General features: G+C 42.9%; 1 protein-coding gene across 2 annotated transcripts in view; it reads right to left on the reverse strand.

The window, feature by feature from the left end:
• The window catches only part of AGAP1 (ArfGAP with GTPase domain, ankyrin repeat and PH domain 1), a gene marked incomplete at both ends in the record, with an annotated part of 281,406 nt that overhangs the window by 182,407 nt on the left and 76,986 nt on the right, over window positions 1-22,013 (reverse strand). For both annotated transcript variants that reach the window (XM_079538941.1, XM_079538940.1), the window contains 4 exons: window positions 1,331-1,472; window positions 4,068-4,153; window positions 14,760-14,847; window positions 20,271-20,329. In XM_079538941.1, the coding sequence (XP_079395067.1) occupies window positions 1,331-1,472; window positions 4,068-4,153; window positions 14,760-14,847; window positions 20,271-20,329 (375 nt within the window). The remainder of the gene's footprint in view (window positions 1-1,330; window positions 1,473-4,067; window positions 4,154-14,759; window positions 14,848-20,270; window positions 20,330-22,013) is intronic.

The following is a 22,013-nucleotide window of genomic DNA, read 5'->3' on the forward strand; positions in this document are numbered from 1 at the left end:
TTCAAACACAAAGCTGGTATCAAACGGGTCAATTCCAGAATCAACCTCTGCACAGTTTGATGGTCAGTGTAGCCACAAGGCTTTGTTTTATTCTCACGCTTATTCCATATACCAGCATTTCCATTTTTAGCCACATTTTAAAAATTCCCCTTGCATCGGTGCTGCAACAAAAAACGACCTTTGTAAAACAAACACATTTTGGGTCGGAAGAGACCTTTAAGACCATCTCATCCCAACCCCCTGCTATAGGCAGGGACACCTCCTTCTAGACCAGGTTGCTCACAGCTCCATCCAGCGTGGCCTGCAACGCTCCCAGGGAGGAGGGCATCCACAACCTCACTGGGGCATCCTGTTCCAATGTCTCACCTCCCTCACTGTAAAGAATTTCTTCCTGAAATCCGGTCTCAATTTCCCCTCTTCCAGTTCAAAGCCATTTTCCCCCGTCCTGCCGCTCCCTGCCCTTATAAAAAGTCCCTCCCCAGCTTTCCTGTAGGAGGAACTGGCAGGCGGCTCTAAGATGAAAGACCTCACCCCCAGGTGACAGAAATGTGTTGGAAAAATATCTCAGCTTCCCCTTCCTATTTTTCAGCTCCAATTTCAGGACCATGATGCTCTCTAGAGCAGTTCATTTCTGCTTTTGTCTGTAATTTCTGCTGTCCTAGGAATTTTTTTGTACCTACTTCCCTTTTTGTGTTTTCATCATCTGTTTCCACCCTAAGGCTTTGCTGCTCTACTTCCTTCTTTGCTCCCCACACTTCCCCTTGCTTCCTGCAGCACAGTGCTGGTTTCACAGCTCTGCAGGCACGCAGCTGAAAGCAAATCACTGACTGTAAGATGGACAAGAAGAAAGCTAAGAAAGCAATGAAAAGCTTTGGCAGCACTAAAAGGGAAGAAGCCCAAAACCAAAATTGCACTACACAGCAAGCAATGCTTCACTATGAAGGAACTCAAAAAACAACTTGTGCTACACTCCCAAAACAGCAGCTCTCTGAAGTGAGACGTCTGAAGCATAGCACCCATATGCAGGAAGTCCTATTTGATCAGAATTTATTGCAGGACACCCACTAGATACAGGGACCTACTGCATCCCAAGGCCACCACGTGGCCATTTGCCTCCCCTCTGAAACCAGTCCCTGCAGTGCCAAAGCTCTGTTGCAAGCCAGCCAAGGAAAGCCAGATGTCAGCAAGTCACCTTGCTGAATACCTGTCAGCTCAACACAAGCTCTCACAATCAGATGAGTGGGGCAGCACTGATGGGAAAGGACAGGACGTGGCACTACCAGCTTGGAACAGCCTGCATGTGTTTGCATGTAATAAAGAATGCACTTACCCTGTGTTCCCACCAGTACCATTGGAATTTCACTAGTGTTACGATAGTTAGCCATACGGCTGTAGTAGTGGTAAACAGTCTGGAAGCTAACTTCATCTTCCAAGCTGAAGACAAATATAACAGCATCCACCCACATGGCAAACTGCAGAATAAAAATGGAAAAAGCACATTGAGAGCAATGCAGTGGAAAGAGGGAAAAAACCCAATTTTTACCCAATCTTATCTTACATAGCAGGAAACCGGAAGTAGAAAAATGCAGTGACTATAATCAGGTCTTAAGAAAAAATATGTGGTGCAGTATTTAAAAGATGATGAGTCAACGTTCATCACAACTCGCATCAATATGCAAGTATCTGGGATGCACAAAGATTTTCCCCGATGCTCACAAGGGAATCCCTTGTGATCACAACCGCTATCAGTGCACGCTGATTTTCATTAACAGAGATAACATCACAGTCTCAGTTTTCTGTATTTGTGGATTATATCTCCCTAAGCACCTGACTGCCCCATGGAGCGTGTTATTTTCCCCGCTCTGTGCTTGGCATGCTTCATGCTGCTGTTTCTGTGGGCAAACATGGCTGTGGATTTACAAGCAATGCTAATAATTCTCTCATCTCTGCGTCCAAAAATATTAACTTCAGCCCCCCAATTACTTTCTGTAGAGACCCATGAATTGGACAACCAGAACCAGCTGTCTCATTCAGCTTTCTGTGTGAAAGCCAACTGCTCTCTCCTGGCATCAGAACCCCACTAGAAGACATGCACACACAGCTCAAGGCAAGGTGCTGGGTTAGTGACCATGCAAGTTTCAGCTTACAGGTGAAATAAGACAATCTAGACACATTTAACATAGCAGTAAGTGTGTACAGCACAGAAAAGAAACTGCAGCTTACCTCACTGCCTTTATTTTTCCCTAAGTGATTCCATTCCTACCCAAATTTAGACCAACGGAAACAAGTTTTAGCCAGCAGTACTCATGCCTCTTGTTACATTGCTACTACAACATGCCAGTTAGGTTAGGGACACACTGAGCACACAGAGAGCTGCAAGCAGATTCATTTGGGAAATGTTTATGTACATTTAGCAAGCTTTCTGGGTTTGTAAGCACTTACTTCAGCGCCAGCAGCTCGTGCAGGTTTTTCCTGCTCTGCTGACTGCAGTTCAGCTCTTTACTTACTGAGGTCAAAATTCTATCCTAATTATCCACAGAATTATACTGCACCGTTGCAAAATGCAGAACCTTGAGGCTAAAATAACTAGTCCTGTCTAAATTATAAGGGAAGATTGAGATGTAAACATTTTTCTCCAGATAATGTTCCACTTCTGTTATAAATATTCAGTAGCCCAAAGGTAAACTTTCTATGGTAGGAATTAATAAGGAGATTAAAGATATTAAATATATGTGCAACTTGAAATTATGCCCATGACACAATAAAGAGAACTGACAAGTAAAACGTGTCTTCTGAAAAGCACACCAGCACTAAGACCTCAGGCCTTTCATTACTTCTCTGAAGAGCCACAGCGGGAATTAAACACCCCAATTTACCTAGCAGGGATCAAAGGCAACGCCGTGCCTGCTCATGAGTCTGCAAACAGTTCAGATACACTCTGGGAAAGCAATTCTCCAGGTACCAAAATGTCTGTTAGATGGCTGTGTGTACTTACACAATCGCAGTATTAATTTTTTTGTCTTTTTTAATGAGTGAATGCTCTCTGAGAATCAAGGCCTGGCAACTGCTGTGTACGTCAGCCAAATTATTCACAGGCTAAAACAGAGAACTTCATTGAGGCTGCAGATGTATGAGCCACACTTCCTTCCAGGATGTCCCTTCCGGTCTCCGTTTCCCATACCTCCTTTCTCTTCTCCTTTGCCCAGACACTTTCCCCCACGCTCCCATCCTCCTGTAGTTCATCAGCAACAGTGGAGCTCTGAAATTCAAGCTGCTGCCGCTGGCATGGCTCCCATTCAGCTGTTTGGCAGTGGTGCAGCTCCTGCTGCTGAGCTGCTACTGAACAGCTGAGCAAAGCAAGGCCAGCACAGACTGTGCACTTGAGAAACCCTGCTGGTCCTACCTAGGAAAAGGTAGGGGGAGAGCTGGAGGATGACTGAAGGCAAGGATGCTGCCTGCAGCCAGGTGGGCAGAAACTTCTCTGGTTTCAGAATGATACAAGCAACAAGCAAAGACTTTGTTACAATAGCACGACAGTGCTAGGGACACAAATCCCCAGCTGCCTTCTTCCGATGAACCAGCTGCCTTCCACAGGGCAAGGAGGTGACACCCAGTTATACAGAAACCAGGTAAAAACCTGAGAACTCAACAGTGACCCAGAATGTGGAAAAGTGAGTCTTACAGTGGCTCAGGGAGGAAAACGTGGAAGCAGTAAGGAATACAGATTTGTACACAAGTATGAACACTACTAAGTATGCACCTATTTTACCTGTCTTTCATGAATATTTATCCTGAATTAGAATCTAGAAATGGAAACGAAATTTTGTGCAACCATAATGGTTAGGTATTCAGTATAACTTACCCATATTGCTACAGGATTTCACACCGTTCTTCAAATCACAAGTACTTTGTAAACACAGTACTTTTCACCCGAGAATAACATAAGCATTTTAGCAGCAGAAAAATGAGCAGGACACAGAAAAGGACAAAGTAAAGCAAGCTCTCTTATAGGAGATGGCAACAGAAGAAATGGGAAGCCACGATGAAGCTCCATGTGCAATGCTCACCTGTGCCTCTGGAGGGCCACCTTCATCTCTAATCAGCAGCAGATAGCTCTGTCCATCAACTACTATCTCTTTCTTGAATCTCCCACCTGTTACACAAAGCAGCTCATTACAGAAGAGAAAAGGTATGAGAGCAAAACAGAAAAAGGCTTCGCTTGTGGAAAAAAGGATATCTAAGTCGTGTGCTTTAAGGATAATAGGGAAAGAAAGCCAAAACTGCATTATAAACGTTAACTCTCACATTAGATGTGCTTGCTTTTGATATAGCCAGGTAAAAGAAAGTAGTCTTTTTTATGTAACTGTGAGAAATGCATCTCCAAAAAGGGCAAATTCGTCACGGTTGTAAGCAGAAAGACCATCCATTAGCATTCAAATAAGTTTCCCATAGGTCTTAACTTTTCCTCAAGAGAAGCCCAGTTCTTACAGTACACACACAGTGTTATGAAAATGGTACTTCTATTGTCACAGATCACAGTTAGGGGAAAAGAGTAGACACATGTTAGACAAAAAGCTACAATGGTGGTACCTGATAGAGACGTACTATCTGACAGAGAATGATGCGCTCCTTCCTAGCAGGGATTGGGGTTTCTGGTGTGACAGAGCCTAAGCCAGGATTAGCAAGCTCAGGGTGCTTCAGGATCTGGGATGCATTCTGACTCCTGAAAGGACTCAGGTCACCCACTATGCCACAAAGGTCCCCCACGCTCCCCCAGCTGTCGTACTTCTGAACTTAGCAGGCTAAGGTAAAACATACCTGCTGCGATAAAATTATTTCCTCGCTGTCACTTTATAATTGGAGTTACCTTCACGTTTCAATTCTATTTCCCAACAACCACATCAAATTTCTCACCCTGCCACACTAGGTCTGTTTAAATACTCGATGGGTGAGTGAACAACTCGCCTGTTTTACACATCAGCCCTTCCAGCAACTCAGCAAGCACACACAGGCTGACTCTGACCCTCGCAGCACTCACAGCAGTAAGCAGCCTGAGACCTGCCAATTCCCAGCACTTCAGAGCAGGTTTCAGACCACCATCACCCAAGAGTTCGTTATTTCTCTATGTTGTCAATTAATTGTACAGGCTTCATAACGAAGAGTTAAAACGAATTACTTAATACACAGCCCTGCAGAGGGATACTTCAAATCTTTAAGTAAATGCAGCATATATGTGATTGAAGAGGAAAAGCTCTGCATAATCATCATCTCCTGGTTCCTCTATCTAAACACTGAAAGCTCACCCAGCTAATTATAAAATACCGTGAACCAAATGCATTTAAGAACCAACTCATTATTCCCCTCTTGCCAACAGGATGCCTTTCAAATCTCACTACATCTTCAAACACAGGGGCATTAAGAATGTACAGAAAAAGTGAAACGGAAAGCTTAAATAGAACACTGGGGAAAAAAACAACCATAGGAGTAGCATTAAAATGCTTACAGATCACATGTGAGCAATGATACGGAATTTGCTCGAGAGCCAATTCAGGGCCAATACAATTTTCATTTATTCTAAGGGAGCAGCACTGAGAAGCACACCATGTTTAACTAAGATAGCACAAAGTTATTCAAGGCCTCCCTCCCTGTAGGAACCCACCTTAGGGGACTAGCTTGCTTGCACCTGATCCTGGCCTTTCCCAAGTGTTTAAAAGGATGCCCTAGAATGGAAAAGTTCAGTTGGAAGGAGACCACAGGGCTCACCAGGTCCAGCTGATCACTTTGGGGCTAACCAAGAGCTTCAGCACTGCCCAAATGCCTCCTGCACACTGACAGCCATGGGCACCGAACAGCTCTTCATGGAGCCTGTCCCAGTGTCTGAGCACACTCAGCAGGAAAGAAATGTTTCCTGATGCTCAGCCCGAACACCTCTGGTGCAGCATTCCATCGTTGCTGTCTGCCCTACCACCAGGGAGAAGAGACCATCTAAAGCGATTCAAACAGAGAAATGACCTTCAAAAAGAATAATAAATAAATGCATGAATGAATAAGGCTCAAAACCATGAAAAATCATGTCAGGTAGTCCCAAAGGAGGTAGCTAGCTTTGTTCCAGTTGCATTAGTATTATGACACGTGCAGCTTTTTAATGAGGAAATCTCTCAGCTCCCATATGTACCTGCCAAAAGAGGTCACTGGCATAAAAAGATGAGCAGCCTGGGCCAGCTTCAAGGAACACAACCATCACTCCTGTGATGCCCTAACAGCCATGGCAAAGCACAGAGTGAAAGACAGGCCATCAACAGCTCAACTACATCCACTCACACCCCCAGTTCCACCTTTAAAATCACAGAAAAGCCAAGCAAGAGGATGCCTACTGCCCTACATCCTGGGAAATATTTCCACGAGATACAGCCATTCACATAAAGAAATTACTCAAGCTGCACAGAGGTTTTTATTTGGGAGGATGCTACTACGTGGTTTATTTTCTCTCTACATCTCTAGACTAAAAATTGCTGTGTTGTTCTCAGTTTTCCCAGGCAAGATCAGTATCAATTCATACAAGCCAATTTTCAGACGTGCTCCCAATTTTGCATCAGGAAGCAAATACAATTTCTCCATAGGAAGCACACAAATACCTACTAGAAGACACAAGAGCAGCGCTTGGGATGCAACAAAAACACCCGCTGTGTTCTACGTGTCTTATTAGGTCAGATTCCAAACGTGAAATGCTCCAGATGAAAACCCAGCTTTGATGTACGCAAAGCTAAACAAAGTCTGTGCATCAGCAATTTGCAGCCATGGCTAGAGACCTTGCACTAGGCAGAAGGCTGGGCCCAAGGAATCAACAAAAGCTCCTTAATCTCATTTCTATGCGTGTCACTCCCACAAAGGCTGACGGTTCGAATTGGCAGCAAGGATAAAACCCACCCCTCTGCAGAAATTAATGCTCATTCCAAATAGAGCACACGTTTGTGATGGAAGATGCTCTACATTGTAAAGTCTTCCTACCACACGGGGAATTCCACAGGGTCAGGTTTTCACCCCGTTTGGAAGGCCTGGGCACCTCTTCCTCTAGCTGCTAACCGTTTCACTGAGCAATTGCTCACTGAAGCAACCACTGATTTTCATGCTATGTCCCCAGGCTCAACTTCAGTTGCCAGACTCTTTATTCAAGCAAATTGCCACAGGAATGGAGTTATTTGGCCATATGAGAAAGATAAATCTTGGGGAGCAGGCCGTCTGACAAACCCATGCAGCAGCTGACTGTCACAGCCGTGGGGGCAGGGCAGGGGGCATGAGGAGAGAGCACAGAATCACAGAATGGCCTGGGTTGAAAAGGACCCCAATGACCATCTAGTTTCAATGCCCCTGCTACGTGCAGGGTCAACAAACACCAGACCAGGCTGCCCAGAGCCACATCCAGCCTAGCCAGCTGCAGCAGCCTATGCCCAATAACACCACCTTCCAACAAATGTGGTTGTGTTATAAGCAGAGATTGTCTTTTTTCTGAAGATTAAAGACCACAGCAAGAATGCAGATTATTTCAAGAAGGGCATACTTCAGAGATGTTTTCTCTGCAACTCCCAATTAAGCTAGTAAAGCATACACAAGGCATTAAAATTAATTTTCATTCGCATCAAGTTGAGCTCAGCGATTGATGTCGATTCATATTAGCAGCTGAGAAGCCATTATTCAGCCACACGTGAAGTTTGCTTTTGGGAATTTCCTTAGTGCCAAAAAATTGTGCTAGATAATACTTAAAAAACCAAATGTGGTTGAGCTGGGGTGACCGAATAACCATAGAAGTACAAAGATTGGAAGTATTGCTTTCTCTCACATCAAGAGCCACAAGCAGTTAACTGCATGAGCTTTCCAATAAAATACAACAGCAAAGCAACCAAGTCTGGGCTTTTCAAAACCCACCATCTGTTTCTCCTGAAATGCAGATTTCAGATGTGATTTAGGAAACGCACGGATTCATTTGCTGGCTAGAATATCAGCATTCTCCTTGAAGTACCAAACAATGTTCCTACTTCCATCAGCACTCCTTTTTTTCCCTCCTTCCTAACCAGAGCCCCTAGAAGGGCTGCTGCCCAACTCCTCATACCTTGCTGTAGCCAGGAAGATGAGAAGTAATTCAGACTGCAGCACGCTGCCACCAAAATAAGCTGTTTTGGTGGGCAGTAATGACTCACGTAGATGGATTCCTTTGTAACTCCTGTTGCTGATCTTCATCCCATCTTGCCCACTTTTACAGTTAAAGCCAGGCACCCCCACAGGGCACAAGGCATGCATTATCACATTATACTGACAATTTAAAAATGTCAGAAAAACTGCCAATGAAGCACTAATGTATCATCTTGCTCTTCCACAAGGCAAGGTTTGGAGGCCTTTGTAGCTGCAATGACACTCAGCAGTGTAATTCTGAGAGGCATTCACTGACACACTTGCAGTACTTGTAGAGAAGGCTTTATCTAACAGGTCCACAAAAGCAGGCAGCAACGTGAGTGAAGATGAACTGATTTTAAAGCATTCAGAAAAATAGAGCTTATGCTTCTAAGCAATATTAACTACCCGAGTTGCACAGAGTCAGAGACTGCAATTCATGCTATGTAATACGGTTAGATAGAAACCAGGTGTGTGTGTTCATCTTGACAGCAAACAGAGACACTTATGCTGAAAGACAGCTCTGCAGAGGTACTAGTCTCATTCCCAAGAGGCAATGAATTTAACTATTAGAGTAGAGCAGTCCTGAACTGCAAAGTTGCAAATTAACCAAATGAGAAAAAGCCACCTGTCAGGGTAGAACTGGAAAAGATCCATCCTAGGCAGCTACAGGGAACACTCTCTAGCTGCCTCTGCTGTGCTGAACCAAAGGAGAAAACATTAATTGGCCCTTCTTCATCTTAGTTATCTGCTGCCTTATAGATATAAGTCTTTAGCCCTCAGAGATAAGTGTCTGTATCTGGAACACTAATTCTTAGCTAGTCCACCAGAACTACGCCTGCCACGTTACACACGCCTGAGAAGAACTTATGGTTGTCTCTCCTCCTAAGGAAGGAACACCACCAACCTACATAGGATTGTTCATTATAACAAATAGGCTTGAGATTTTAACATCATTCAATATTCTGAAACAGAGGTAAAAAAGTACCTGCGTGCTGCAAGTGAGCACACAGACTTTTAAAATTGCTAGCAAGATCAGACACCCATCTGACTGCCGCGATGAAGTAACATGTTTTCATCCAACATTTACTGCACAGACAAAAACTTTGGCACTGAGCAAATAACAGCTGAATACATTTTACTTGGTAAGGATGCCCTCTTTTCACAGTTCATCCGAGTGAAAAAACACTTCTGACAGTTTATCGGGGGAAAACAAACAGCAGTAACCTGCAAGGAGCTCCCTCTGCCAGCACTCACACAGATCCCTGGTGCTCACCCCCAGCTCCCAAGTGCCAACAGAGCTGTCAGCAACACCTCTGCCACCACGGCACCTGCAGCACTTTCTCTGTATGCTAAGCCCTGTGATTGCAGCTCGAAGGACCCTAAGACTGGCTCACTACAGCTTCCTGCCTAGCTGCTCCTGTATTCCACATTTCTCAACACCACGGATTCTGAACTTAGCCCAACAAGGCACAGCCACGACTGCCACGTGTTCGAGATGAATCAGGCAGTAACACTCTTCAGACGAAGGCGCTGAGGGGCTTCAGGAGTTCTACCAAATTGAGTACTAAAATGTAAAGCAAAGAAGATACCTATACATCTATATGGGTATGATTAAGCTAACGGTTCCATTTCTGCTTAAAAGCAGGCTTCTCCGAAAGTCTCTGCTTTTGATTTCTTTGGTTTTACTTCATTGACAGCAGGTGCAGACAGTCACTTGAACACAACACACCCACTAATTGCATAGATGCTGCAAATCTAATTTTAAAAACCTGGTTTTTTCAAGCCTGCTGGAGACAAATAACAAAAAGCAGCAATCTACTTCTTTGAGCAGGATGTAACACTGCTTTAGCACACTCCTACCTACCTGTTTCCATCAAGCACTTTTTTTTGTCATTTTAAGTACACCCAAAATACCGCTTTCCAAATGTAAGTCCACAACTTAAATAACTTAGCCCTCCTTTACTGCAATTCCTTACGAATTAAACGAGCCTGCTGTACCTTCCACCTTTCAGACACCAGCCTGAATTCAGGCGTTAATAACCAAATATTCGGGCACTACTTTTCAATCTAACAAATTATCTCCAGCCAGCATCTGCTCAAAGTTTCTGTGTGCAAGTTTAATTGTTGTTGTTGGTTTAGTTTCTGTCCTTCCTCAGTGCTCCTTGGCTTTTTATACGTGGGTTACAGCCAGCTTTCTTGATAGCTGTCCTTTCACTACAGTACTGCAATGCAAATAGTGCATGTGTAAAAACAGTAAGAAGTAAAACCCTGAAACTAAAATTAGATCATGCTACTATATGTCTGAACCCAAAAAAAGAAACACAACAGTGAGATGTGTTAAGGAAACCTGGCCAAGCCACCAATCATCATCTCTGGTCTAAGGTTTGGGTGTTTTTGTTGTTTAATTGTCTCCCAGAATGTTCCAAATAAGTAAAAGAATACAAGCTGGAAAAAAGGAGCAGCAGTTTGCAAAGTTTGTATTTTGCTTTAAGAGCTAAATGTTGGGCTGTGGTTTAAAGATTACATCCAGAATCCAAATTTAACAAGGAAGAAGAAAGACAGCCCCTTTTTCCAGCAGCAGCCACTTCAAGCTGACTTCTGCTTAATAGCCACTTCTACTGTTATTAAGAGCCTGAAGTTACAACGGCAGCTATAAATCTAAATTCCAGTTTTTACCTGGGAAGGAACCTTGAGAGAAGCCTGTTATTACAAGGGCACAAACCCCTCAGACATAAGTCATCAGAACCTTTTGAGTCGTCAGGCTGCAGTGCATGAAAGACACCATCTCAGAGATCACCCTGTCCTCAAGGCACACAGCCTAAAAAGGAAGTCCCTTCCAGGAAACCGCTTCCTCAGCATCTTCTCCCCAGGAAAAGAACAAACACCAACCTCTTCCTTAAATCACCATCGTTCCTTATTTGTGTAACGCTTAAAGCAGCAGCTGAGCAGCCTGCCGGAACAGAGCCTTTCAAAGGAGTCTCTAAACCACACTGCTCGTCTCAGGGGGACGAAGAGGAGGGCTATGGAACGGAGATCTCAGAATACATAAATGCACTCTTTTATGCTAAGCCTGAAAGGCTCCAAAGGCCCAAGAGAGCCATGTGCAGCAATACTTAAAAATCATCAAAAAAGACAAGTGTCATTGTGTCTCTGGCTGTCAGCATGAAACGCCAAACAAAAATAATTAGCTGATACAATGAAATACAGGAAAAGAACTGAAAGGAGACAATCTTGAAATCCACGTCTAAAGCTATCACAGTCAGTGATAGAGTTGGTGATGAAGAGATGAAAAAGGACTCTGATAGCTCTGGCTGCCCTGAGTGCTGTGTAAACCTTGTGAAACATCGCAACAAGGATTTGAATTCAACATAAAACACTGCAGCTTCACTATGTTTCCAACCTGGGAATTCTAATGGATGCAATCCCCAGTTACTTGAAAGGAACAGGACTCTGCCATCAAATTCACACGTGGAATTCCTGCCAAGTCTCACTATATAGGCTACATGTGTAAGGACGAGCACGATGATGATTTTAAGGAATTCCAGTAAACTGCAAGTGTTTCTCTTCACAAACTGCACGACATTTTCTCTTCACAAAAAGCATGCAAGTACACACTCTGACAGCAAATGACATGGCTTTTCATTTACATTTCAGCTGGCTTGCTCACCAGGAACAAACACAGCTTAGCCTAGGACGCATCCTCCTCTGTTAAATGTGGAATATAAATCAGGTTGTTTAGTAAATATGGCCTCCAGATTCCTACATAGCTGGAAAAAAATTAACCAGATAAAAACAGCCATTGATTTGAGCTTAAAGAGATTCGTCAAGTTCAAAACCTAATTGCTCACAGGAGGAGTGAGAAATGTGAGAGAAGCAGCCCTGCAGCCCCCAAGGTCAGTGAGAAGGATGGCAGGAGGTGCTCCAGGCACAAAACAGAACTTCCTACAGCTACGGTGGAGCAGCCTGTCCCACTGCAGCCCATCTATCTTGCTTGGAGCTTTAAAAACATCATTAATTAAATTAATAAAGAAGCTACACAAGAAAACCAAACAAAGCACCGCGCCTCACGTGCGTTGCAGCGTCACTGCAATCACCATATGCCAACTGGCACAGTACCTAATGAAGAACTTCCAACCCATCCTACCAATACAAACAGGAACTAAAACAGGCTACCATTAAAGGAAACGGGAAGGAAGAAACAGATGGACACTGAAAAAACATGCTGTAGAGCAACACATCATTTGTTCTCTTACAAAATACATCTGACTTAAAAAGCTGCCTCACAGCAACATAGTTACATCCATATTAAACATACAAGGAATCTAAAAGTCAAATTTCTCCCTAAGATTTACTTTGAGAAAAACGGTTTTCATGTTACACTACAGACTGAAATCAATTCCAAACAGAAGTAAAAGTGAGGCTAAACAAGGAGAGAACACAGCTCCATGATGTTGCATCGCTCCTCCTCTTGGTGGGGAGGTTTGGGGCAGCAAAAGAGCTGAAGGAATCATGAACCCATCTTTACATACTGAATGCCCATTGACTGGAATGCTGAAGCTACCTTAAAAGCCTAGGGGAGACCTGGCACTCATCTAATTTAGGGCAGGTTTCAGAGTAATTGTAGCAGTTGAGAAGGCAAAGGATAGCAGAGATAGAGGTCCCTTGCTGTAATCATCATTTTCATACCAAGTACGCATCATTCACTTCACTAATTGGATACCACTTGTATGATGCCTGATATGTTTTGCTGTTTGTAATCCAGCCAGTCATTAACTTCCTCTCATAACCAGTCAGGTAGCTGAGACTTTAATGCCTGGTATACATCATATTTTTTTATCCAATTCAACAAACCAACATGTTATAAAGACCACAGAGAAGGATAAATAGAAGGACTGCACTGATTGTATGGACTTATGACTAGGTAAGACAGCAATAGAACACTTTAACAAATGTTTAATGTTTACAAAGGAGAAACTGTATGTTTTTCTTTAATGCTAACTCGATTTGAAATCTTGACCCTGTTGCTTACAAGGTGAATTAGAGACCTTTAATTATTTCAGTTTTTCTGCTGTTAATGAAATGGTGTCATTAGCGAGGCTTGTCAGCTACACTTATGAGCAAAGAAATGATTTGACAGTGCTTTTGAAACCTAATCCTTTCGGGAGAAACAGCCCCAACGTCACTCAAGCACTGCATATAAAAACCCTTCAAGACAAAGAGGACAGCTGGCAATGCTCTCAAGGAACGCTGCCTAAAACATTCATAGTTCGAGAGAAGAGTGCTACCCCTGTGATTAATCAATGCAGTTACATTTTGCAAGATTTTCTTCTCTTTCTGCTTGTGAAATGAGTAAAAAAAAAAAAAAAAGCAGAGATGGCTCGTTATTCTACGAATGCTTGCTGTTAGCAGAACTACATGCTGCATGTTTCTCTCTATCAGCATCTAAAAGCAGCAAGCCTCAATGTCACCGAAACGCAGCTCTGCTGCAAGGCTGAATTATCACTCATCCATCCTAGCAAAAACGTGTAAGGCAAGGTTACAGACCGGCCTCTATCGCTGTCCCTGCGATGACACAACAGCAGCCCTGTCAGTCAGCCACTCCTTTTCCCTCTCCCATTTTTACTGCAATTAGAGACTGTTAGAAAATGGAGCAAAACGCTTAATTGCTACCTTTGGTAAGAGTTAATTCAAAACAGATGTTATCAGAGATGCATGAAGCTACCTACTACTGCTGAGAAGACAACTACAGCAAGGGACAAAAACAGTGAGATGTACTGAAGACTTGAAATCAAAAGAAAACAAAATGATACACAAAACAAAGGGAAAATGCTACGGTACAAAAACTGCCTTCTGTCTCTTCGAAACAAGAGCTGCCATGAAGACAATGTATAGTTACCTGCATCCATATCTGCAAAGAATGGAACAGCCAGTAAGGAAAAGAAGGAACCAGAAATTCAGTGTCTCAGAGATGGATTTTAAAAGTTCATAAGGAGAATAAATAAAGAAAAATTTAAAAGTATTTAGCGAACGACACTACTGTAAGGTATTACGATATTTATGATTTCAAACTACAAACGAGGATTATTGCTAAACACTACTTTTCAGGAACTAATTAATATTCTGTGGCATAACAAGAAGTTTCAGGGGTTTCGTTTTTTCCCTCTTTTTAAACCTTCAAATCCAAAGATTTAATATATTAAACAAGGGAAAAATTACATCTTTAATTTAGCTTGTTACATTTTTTACTTTCCCAAGGCGACCGGCCCAGGTCTGCAGAAAGCAAACACCAGATACAGTAACTCTGGCATCTAAGAGCACTACCCAGGGCAGTAAACTCTACTCAGTACAAGGCTACAGTTTCCCACATGGACAAATAACTGATGCAAAAGCATTGAGGGGTACTAAGAGGTTACAAAAAAAGGTAAAGTTAACTTATTTCACCTACTTATTTCAGGTTGGAGAACGATAAGGGAATATTCTCAGTGAACAGTGAAAAAAGCAAACTGGATTCTTAACTGATTCATTTTTGCATGATTAAAAATGAATAAAGATGCAGTCTGGGAAGAAAAAGGATTTGCACATCCACATACCTTCGGGTGATTCCTCCTGGACATACGTGCCAGTCAGATAGCGGTGCACAAGTGCAGACTTGCCACTAGCTAGGTTTCCTACGATCCCCTGGGGAAAAAAGGAGAAAAGTTCAACTGCAATCACCTCCAAGAAAAAGCAGTATGTTTAAGTAAAATCTTAACACAGCTTACAATTCAAAGCACAGCATGGAGACACTGCATTATTTAGGTTGGAGAAGACCATCAAAGACCATGGAATCCCACCATCAACACGACCTGCCCAGTCCCATCACTAAGCCATACCCCCAAGTGCCACATCAAATGTCTTTTAGGCAATGCCTGGCCATCTAATGTAAGGACATCTGAAAGCATACGTGTCCCACCAAAACGACTGCTGCTGCTTTGTCCCTGGCCTATATGACCACCAGCCACAAGTGCAGTGATACACACAGCAAGGCAGATACAAGCCTGGTCATCCTGCTCTGCGCAGCTGGGGGCAGGTGGGTCTGCAGAATGCATTTCCTTTGTGTTTCAGAAGTGCCTTTTGTTCTTGCTCAGCTATCGTCCACCCACTTATTCACCTCTCCCTATGAAACAGAATTCTGCAGACATCACACACCCTCAGCTTTTAAGAGAGAAGAAGGGAACTAATTTCCTCTTTTAAACAAACCCAGTCCTGCTCTACCCTACTTGTCTATCTTGACCCTAAGCAAGTCTGAAGAAGCTCCCTGCAGACAGGACCAACTCTCTGTTGATCTGCCTGTGGTTGCTGAACACAGGCAGGATGAACAGGTTACACATTAACACACAGTCTCTGTTTCACTTTCTTAATCCTAATTGGTGAGAAGCTATCCTCCTCATTAGAAACTGCTTAAACCAACAGGGCGATGTCACCTTAAAATGACCCAATGACAGCCTCAGAGTCTGTGGGTTGGGGAGGGAGCAGCAAAGACCATCATTTATTCTTTACTGCTGTGATCAACCTTCAATTAAGACTAATAAAAGAGTAGTGTGGAGGATGTCCATCACTCTACAGCTGACATGAAAGGTCAGCTCAGATAAAGCAGGAGCTGAGGCAGAGAGCAAGTGGAAGACAATTTTGCATCACTTGTGATAGCACAAGCTTTAAATGTAATGAATGGTATGGGCTACAGTGAAAGAAAAACAACCAAGAATCCCAAAGGATTTCAGAAGTAATGGCAAACAAGAGAAACACATGATCTAAGTTGGGGGGTGAGAAAAGGAGAGGGAAGAACCAGATCCCCATTCTGACCTAATGCTATAGGAAGCTTCACACTCTCAGCTAGAGAAAAAGAGCTTGAACAGGCAGAAAATGGACTGTAATTAAAAAAAAAGAGGCACAGGAAGAAATGTGGCACAAGAATCCCACCGTAAGTGCAGCTGGTACCAAGGAGCAGCCCCACCAAAATGAAAAGGAATCCACAGCCCTGGACGACGGACATCTGCCTGCTGGGCTTTGAGCTGACTTTGAAGAGCGTTTAAATGAGCAGACTGGATGTTTTTAATTTAATTTACATCTAAGAAATTGCAAGCCATGCAAACGTATGCCAAATGCCTACATCTAAAAAGCAGTGCAAATGCCACCTCTGCAGATGACTAACCCTGCATTCTCAGACGCTGCTTCCGTGGAGCAACGCTCTCTGGGAACGAAGCAGAGTTGCATTCACATCTGGCCATGACAAAGCCTTTTATCAGATCTACCTTCCCCTTCAAGGCTAAGGAACAACTTATTCCAGCGAATTATACGTTACGTGAACAACTGCAACACTGCCAGCTTTCATTGCTGGAATTCCAAAATAATCCCTGAAACTCTGACTTCATGCATGTACACATGCTAAGAGCATTTTCACTGAAGCTCCCGACTCACAGGCTGGCTTAAATCCAGGCTGTAACAACATTGTTTACCTGGAACATCACTGTTCTGCGTTACAGAGGATCCCCTCGTCCTAAGATGTACTTTTGAAACCTCGTAGAAAAGAAAAAGTGGCCAATAAACTTTAGTGAAGGAGGCTAACTTCTACAGGGGCATGACTTCATCTGCCTGTAAATCTCATCACATGGGAGGATAAATGCCGACAAGAAAAGGATACAGCTGATACCTCAAAATTCCTAATTATTGGTACACTCCACATGATCTGCTCCACAAGCAGGTCGGACCTGCAAAGCCTGCAAGATGCTCACGCTTACCTGCTAAAATCAAAGGTTGTGGAAGAGTCTAGAAAGAAGGTCTCTTGATTTAAGCAAATCAAGACTTGGGGTATGAGAAAGTTTCAGTCTCCTAAGCAACTTAAAGAGCAACACCAAAAACTAAGAAGGAATTAAGCTGCTTGCTAGTTTGTTATTGCTGGTTAGTCTGTTGTCTTCAGCAAGTGGCTGACCAGAATGCTATATTCACTGAAGCAGTAGCTTCACTTCTTAGAAGAAGCTGACTTCATATTCTCAATGCAAGCTTCCCCCTCTCCCTCCCCATTAGCTTTGTATCACAACAGAACAAACCAAAAATGGCAATCAAACCCCAAACCCCATCTCTAAGTCAGCAGATCAGACATACCACTTACATTGCCTCCTCTGCAGATAAACAGTCAGGCTAAAGCTCTTGCTGAGTAACACAACTTCTGAAGAACTGGAAAGAACACAAATTCTGCATGGTTTTGCTAGGAAAATCATGATAGCAAGGAGCGTTTTGTGTTTTCACTTTAGAACAAGAAGCTCTAGACCTTTGGAAATGGCATATTGAAGCTACTTCTGACCTGCCTTGTAGCCAGTGTAGCCACAAGGCATCTGTGAATCCATTTGACTGTTAGAGTCACACAAACTCACCTCAGACATCAGAACAAAAATACAGCAGGTTTGGATTTTTTTTCCCCCTAAAGTGGCTGAAGAGGCCTGACAGCACTGAGCAGCACAGCCACTCACGCCATGCAGATTGCTACAGCCTGCAGAAAACCCGGGTGCTTACTTTAGAGCTCCATAAACAGGATCCAGGAACATCAGCGATGCTCCAGAAATTGACACGTCTCACCCAGCCAGCTAACACACTGCTGACAATAACAGAAGTCTCACAATCAGTTCTGTTGCAGTATTTGGCTAGCAGAAACAAATATAACGCATGAAAGAAATCCAGCCCGATACACATTAGAAGGGGAAGGGGAGACAGGAGGGAGGACCATTATTCTTTCTGAAAAATATGTTGCAAAATATATCCACCCATTCGCTTTTTTGTTCATATTCTGGTGTTATTTTTACGAGCCTTTTTTCCTCAATCCTGCATTTTCCCTGCCCCTCTAGACTCAATTTGTGCTCCCTTTAAACGTCCGTAGATCCTGAAGGTATAACCACCTGCTACAGAAATGAAATGTCAACTCCAATGTAAGGACTGCCCAGACACTGCAGTAAGCAACCTCTCCCAGCAAGCCCCAGACCATCTCTTCCTACAGAGCACAGTCCACTCCAGCAGGGGTTCCTTCTTAAACCAGCAGCATTAAGACTCTGCACTGCTGCACTCAATGCTGATGGGAGCAAACACTTCTCACTTCTTGTACCTCTCTGACATGCCCAGCACAGACACAACACAGTGACAGTGCTGCAGCAGAAGAGAGCAGTCAGGCTTCAATACTACCTTTTAATTCCTCTCACACAGACAGGAGCTGATGATTACTCTGGACTCACTACGCAGACCTCCTTCCCAAGGGCAGATTTACAGGAAAGGGGGAGCAGACTTCAGACCTAGTTTGCCCTTTCTGCCAGAGCACAAGTTCACAGCCCCCGTTGGTGCAATTAGCTTCAATAATTTGCTGCAGTATAATCAAATTATCATCTCTGCAACGGTAAGAGTTCTGCTTTTATCAGTATTACACAAACTAAAGCCTCAGACAGCAATCTTGAGGCTCACGCATGCTGACCACTGAAAATCAATTCTCTACAGCAGCTGCACAGCAGTTTATTTTCATACGGCTGCTTACACAACGTTGGGGCAAGAGATTCAAGATGAAAGCGTTCACACAACGCAGCCTTAGGGCACAGTTAGTTCTTGTGATACCAAGACTCTAATGCTCTGAGATTGTTTGCATTCTGTATTATAGCACAGGAACTACAGCTTTGGACTCACCTGCAAGCCACAAGTTTATTTCCAGGTGTTAGGAATTGGCAGGGCCAGGAAGGGGGTGGGATGAACAAAGAAACTCTCTGCAGATCCTGCGCAGCATAAACTAGCTATTACCACCGTGCGCTGGACTCCATCCAACACTTCTCAGTCCTAAATTCTTTTTATTTTCTTCTGCCAGATATTTTAGGAGATAATTGTCTTCTAATAGCAGAGTTTTACGCACCAACCAATTCTCTTCTGCTCACCCTGTGCACCAGTGGAATTAAAACAGGAATGTAACTCCAGGCGGGAGGAAGCTGTTTCCATTGGAATGCCATTGCAAGCTAGGGCATTTGTCATGTTAACTTTAACCTAAGCTTTCTCCATAAGCATTATCATCAATTCCAATTTGGAAAGAGAAATTTGCCATGTGAGAGCTCGACTAATGAAGCATAGCTCCAGCTGTCCATTCTTGAATTGATGTGTTTTTGTCCAATTCACTTTGCCACTCGGCAAGCAGATGCTTAAGTTGGAGCAGCTCAGGCATTTAAAACAAGACAGGAGTGATTCAAGCACAAACTGATCCAGCCTTAAGACCATCAGAAGCAGATCACAGGTGTCTGTGTTATTACCAACTACAGTATCTGAAATACCACAGCACTTTTTATAGACTGAGAAATTCATCGTATTTAATTAAATCTGGACTTTCATAGGGTAAACATCACAGTGATGTTTGATGTCAACAAGTAGATGATTTCAGCCTTCATCTCCAGCCTCCGTGTTTATAACTTTAAAAAGGAAATTCGGGAAATCCCCCCAATTTTCTGTGTTCTTTTACCTTTACTTCCATTTATTTGTGAAACTGCTCAGCCAAAGGAAAAACTATCTTAAGCAGCTATTGAATCATTCTTCACTCTTTTAACTAAAACGTTTTTAATTCCTTAAATGAAAGTCCCAAATATTTCTCTTTTCATTAAGTATAATAAAAAGCTTTGAGAAATATAAGCAAACAAACCACCAGACAGAACATTTATTTTTAAGTTCCTTTAAGACAGGGAGAGAAGGCATTTGGTCCTTGAAAAAACTGTGCAAGCAAGATAAAAGGAGCTTTAGATATCACCTGCTAGCATTCAGTTCGCCCTCTTGTAGAAGTGTAAGACCTCCCTGTCCAGAAGATCACACCACGAAGCTGGTGCTAGTAGGCACATAAGTTCAAACAGAAATAAAACACACAAGTGGATCTTTGAAGCATGCTAGCTGAACCAAAAAAACACATTCGCTTCAGAGTTTTATTTTGAAGCAAATACTTCACTTCTTAAAATCACCTTCTATGCTTATGGTAAATTTAATGAACCTCAGAAGACTTTTCACTCCTGCACAGCATTTTCAGAATGGTTTTCAGAGAAAGAAGTAAATACAAAACTCACCACTTTCAGCTCTGGTACGGATCGGCTTAGTGTCCATTCCTGGCTATTTACAAAGGCATCTGTAAAAGCAGAAAAACAGTCACCCAGTCAGTGCAGTGACATTTAATGGTCTGCCACCCCAAATTCCACATTAAGGCCTTGGACATTCCAGAGATCACAAGACTGATAGGCCAACACATTGAGTTTTGAGAAATCATACAAAACCTCAAGAATCTGCAACTAAATGTTATGCAGAATGGATGCACTGCCTGCAGCAAGTCCAGCTGTACCACCTCAGTTGGAATGAAGATGACCAGTGCTAACTCCAGTCCTGTGTTACAGAAAGGATCTCCCAGTGTGTACCTAGTCCAGCTGCTTCCCATCCACCATGCTACAAGTTCTCCTCTACAAGGAAAGCCTTGGATGGCTTGTCATGTTCTACATCAACAGCAGCTAAATGAATGATGAATCACCATCAGTGATTAGATTACGACTTGTGGTCATGAGACAAAAGATTGGAAAAAGATCTGAAAAATTCACTAAGGACTGCACTAAAGAGCAGCCATCTAGACTTCAATAACACACAGAGACATTTGCTACAACATTAACTATATCTCTTAGGGCAGAAAGAACTGATTTCTGGTAAATCAGCAAGTGAAGTTCCATCACTGATCCCAAAAGAAAGCCAGCGCTGCACCGCACTGAGGTTCTCACACACAAAAGAGAGGAAGAAGGCTCTTCAACAACCAAAAGTTGTTCTCATTTCGTTCCTTCTGTAAAGGCCCAGACAACTAAAGGGAAAAACACAAACGCGTTTCAGTTCGGAATTCAAGCAGCATTATTCTGAAAGATGAGTTAACATTTTCCAAAGCAATGCAAAACTGATTACATTACTGTGTGTCACAGACTACTCCCACCCAGCAGATTAGATTCAACTCTACAGTAATTAAAGAGCACTGAAGAAGTACCAGTGTAACAGATGCAATTCTCGGCGTTACAAGAAATAACAGGTGAAAAGTTATGCCTGCCTACATTACCCATAAGCATGCAAAAGCTTTGAACACAGCTATTTTGGGACTGATACACCAACCTGCAGAAGAAGGCAATTGCATTCTCCCTCTGAATCCAGAACATGGAGTATCTGGAAGCAACTTTCTACCCTAAATGGAATCCTTACTGGTTTAAGAAACCGTGAGTTGCAAACAAACTTTCCCACTGCTTAAATAGAAGTAATCTCAAAGCAAACTTGTACTTTGCATCACATCTCCGTTGCTCACTATACACGTTACTCTTGCTCAATATGACAAAGATGCATTTGACGTGAACTTGGAAGCTTTCCCCATCTTTAATGCATCACTGCAACAAGATCACTGCAACACGATGCTTGCAGATACTGCTTCAACTATTAAAGCAAGCTTTAATAGTTACTGTTTTATCCTTCATATCATTTATGACAACAAAGCTTCGGTTACGAAAGAAAGAACACCAATTATTACTAAATATCACAGAATCATTTAAGTTGGAAGGGACCTTTAAAGGTCATCTAGTCCAACTCCCAAGTGCATTTTGGTTAAGCAAACCAAGCGTTTCTGAGTTTAAACACAACGGTTTCAATTATCGGGTTAGCAATGTGTTGAAGCAGCATGACAGGGTGAAAAATGAACAGCACATTGTAGTTATCACCTCATCTTGAACTCAGAATGAGCTATTTGTATCAAGCAGTAGGTGAGCATTCGTCAAACATGATCTCATCTCAGCCTCAGA

Source organism: Tetrao urogallus, assembly GCF_951394365.1.
Source record: "Tetrao urogallus genome assembly, chromosome: 8".
In the NCBI taxonomy this organism is placed as follows: Eukaryota; Metazoa; Chordata; class Aves; order Galliformes; family Phasianidae; genus Tetrao; species Tetrao urogallus.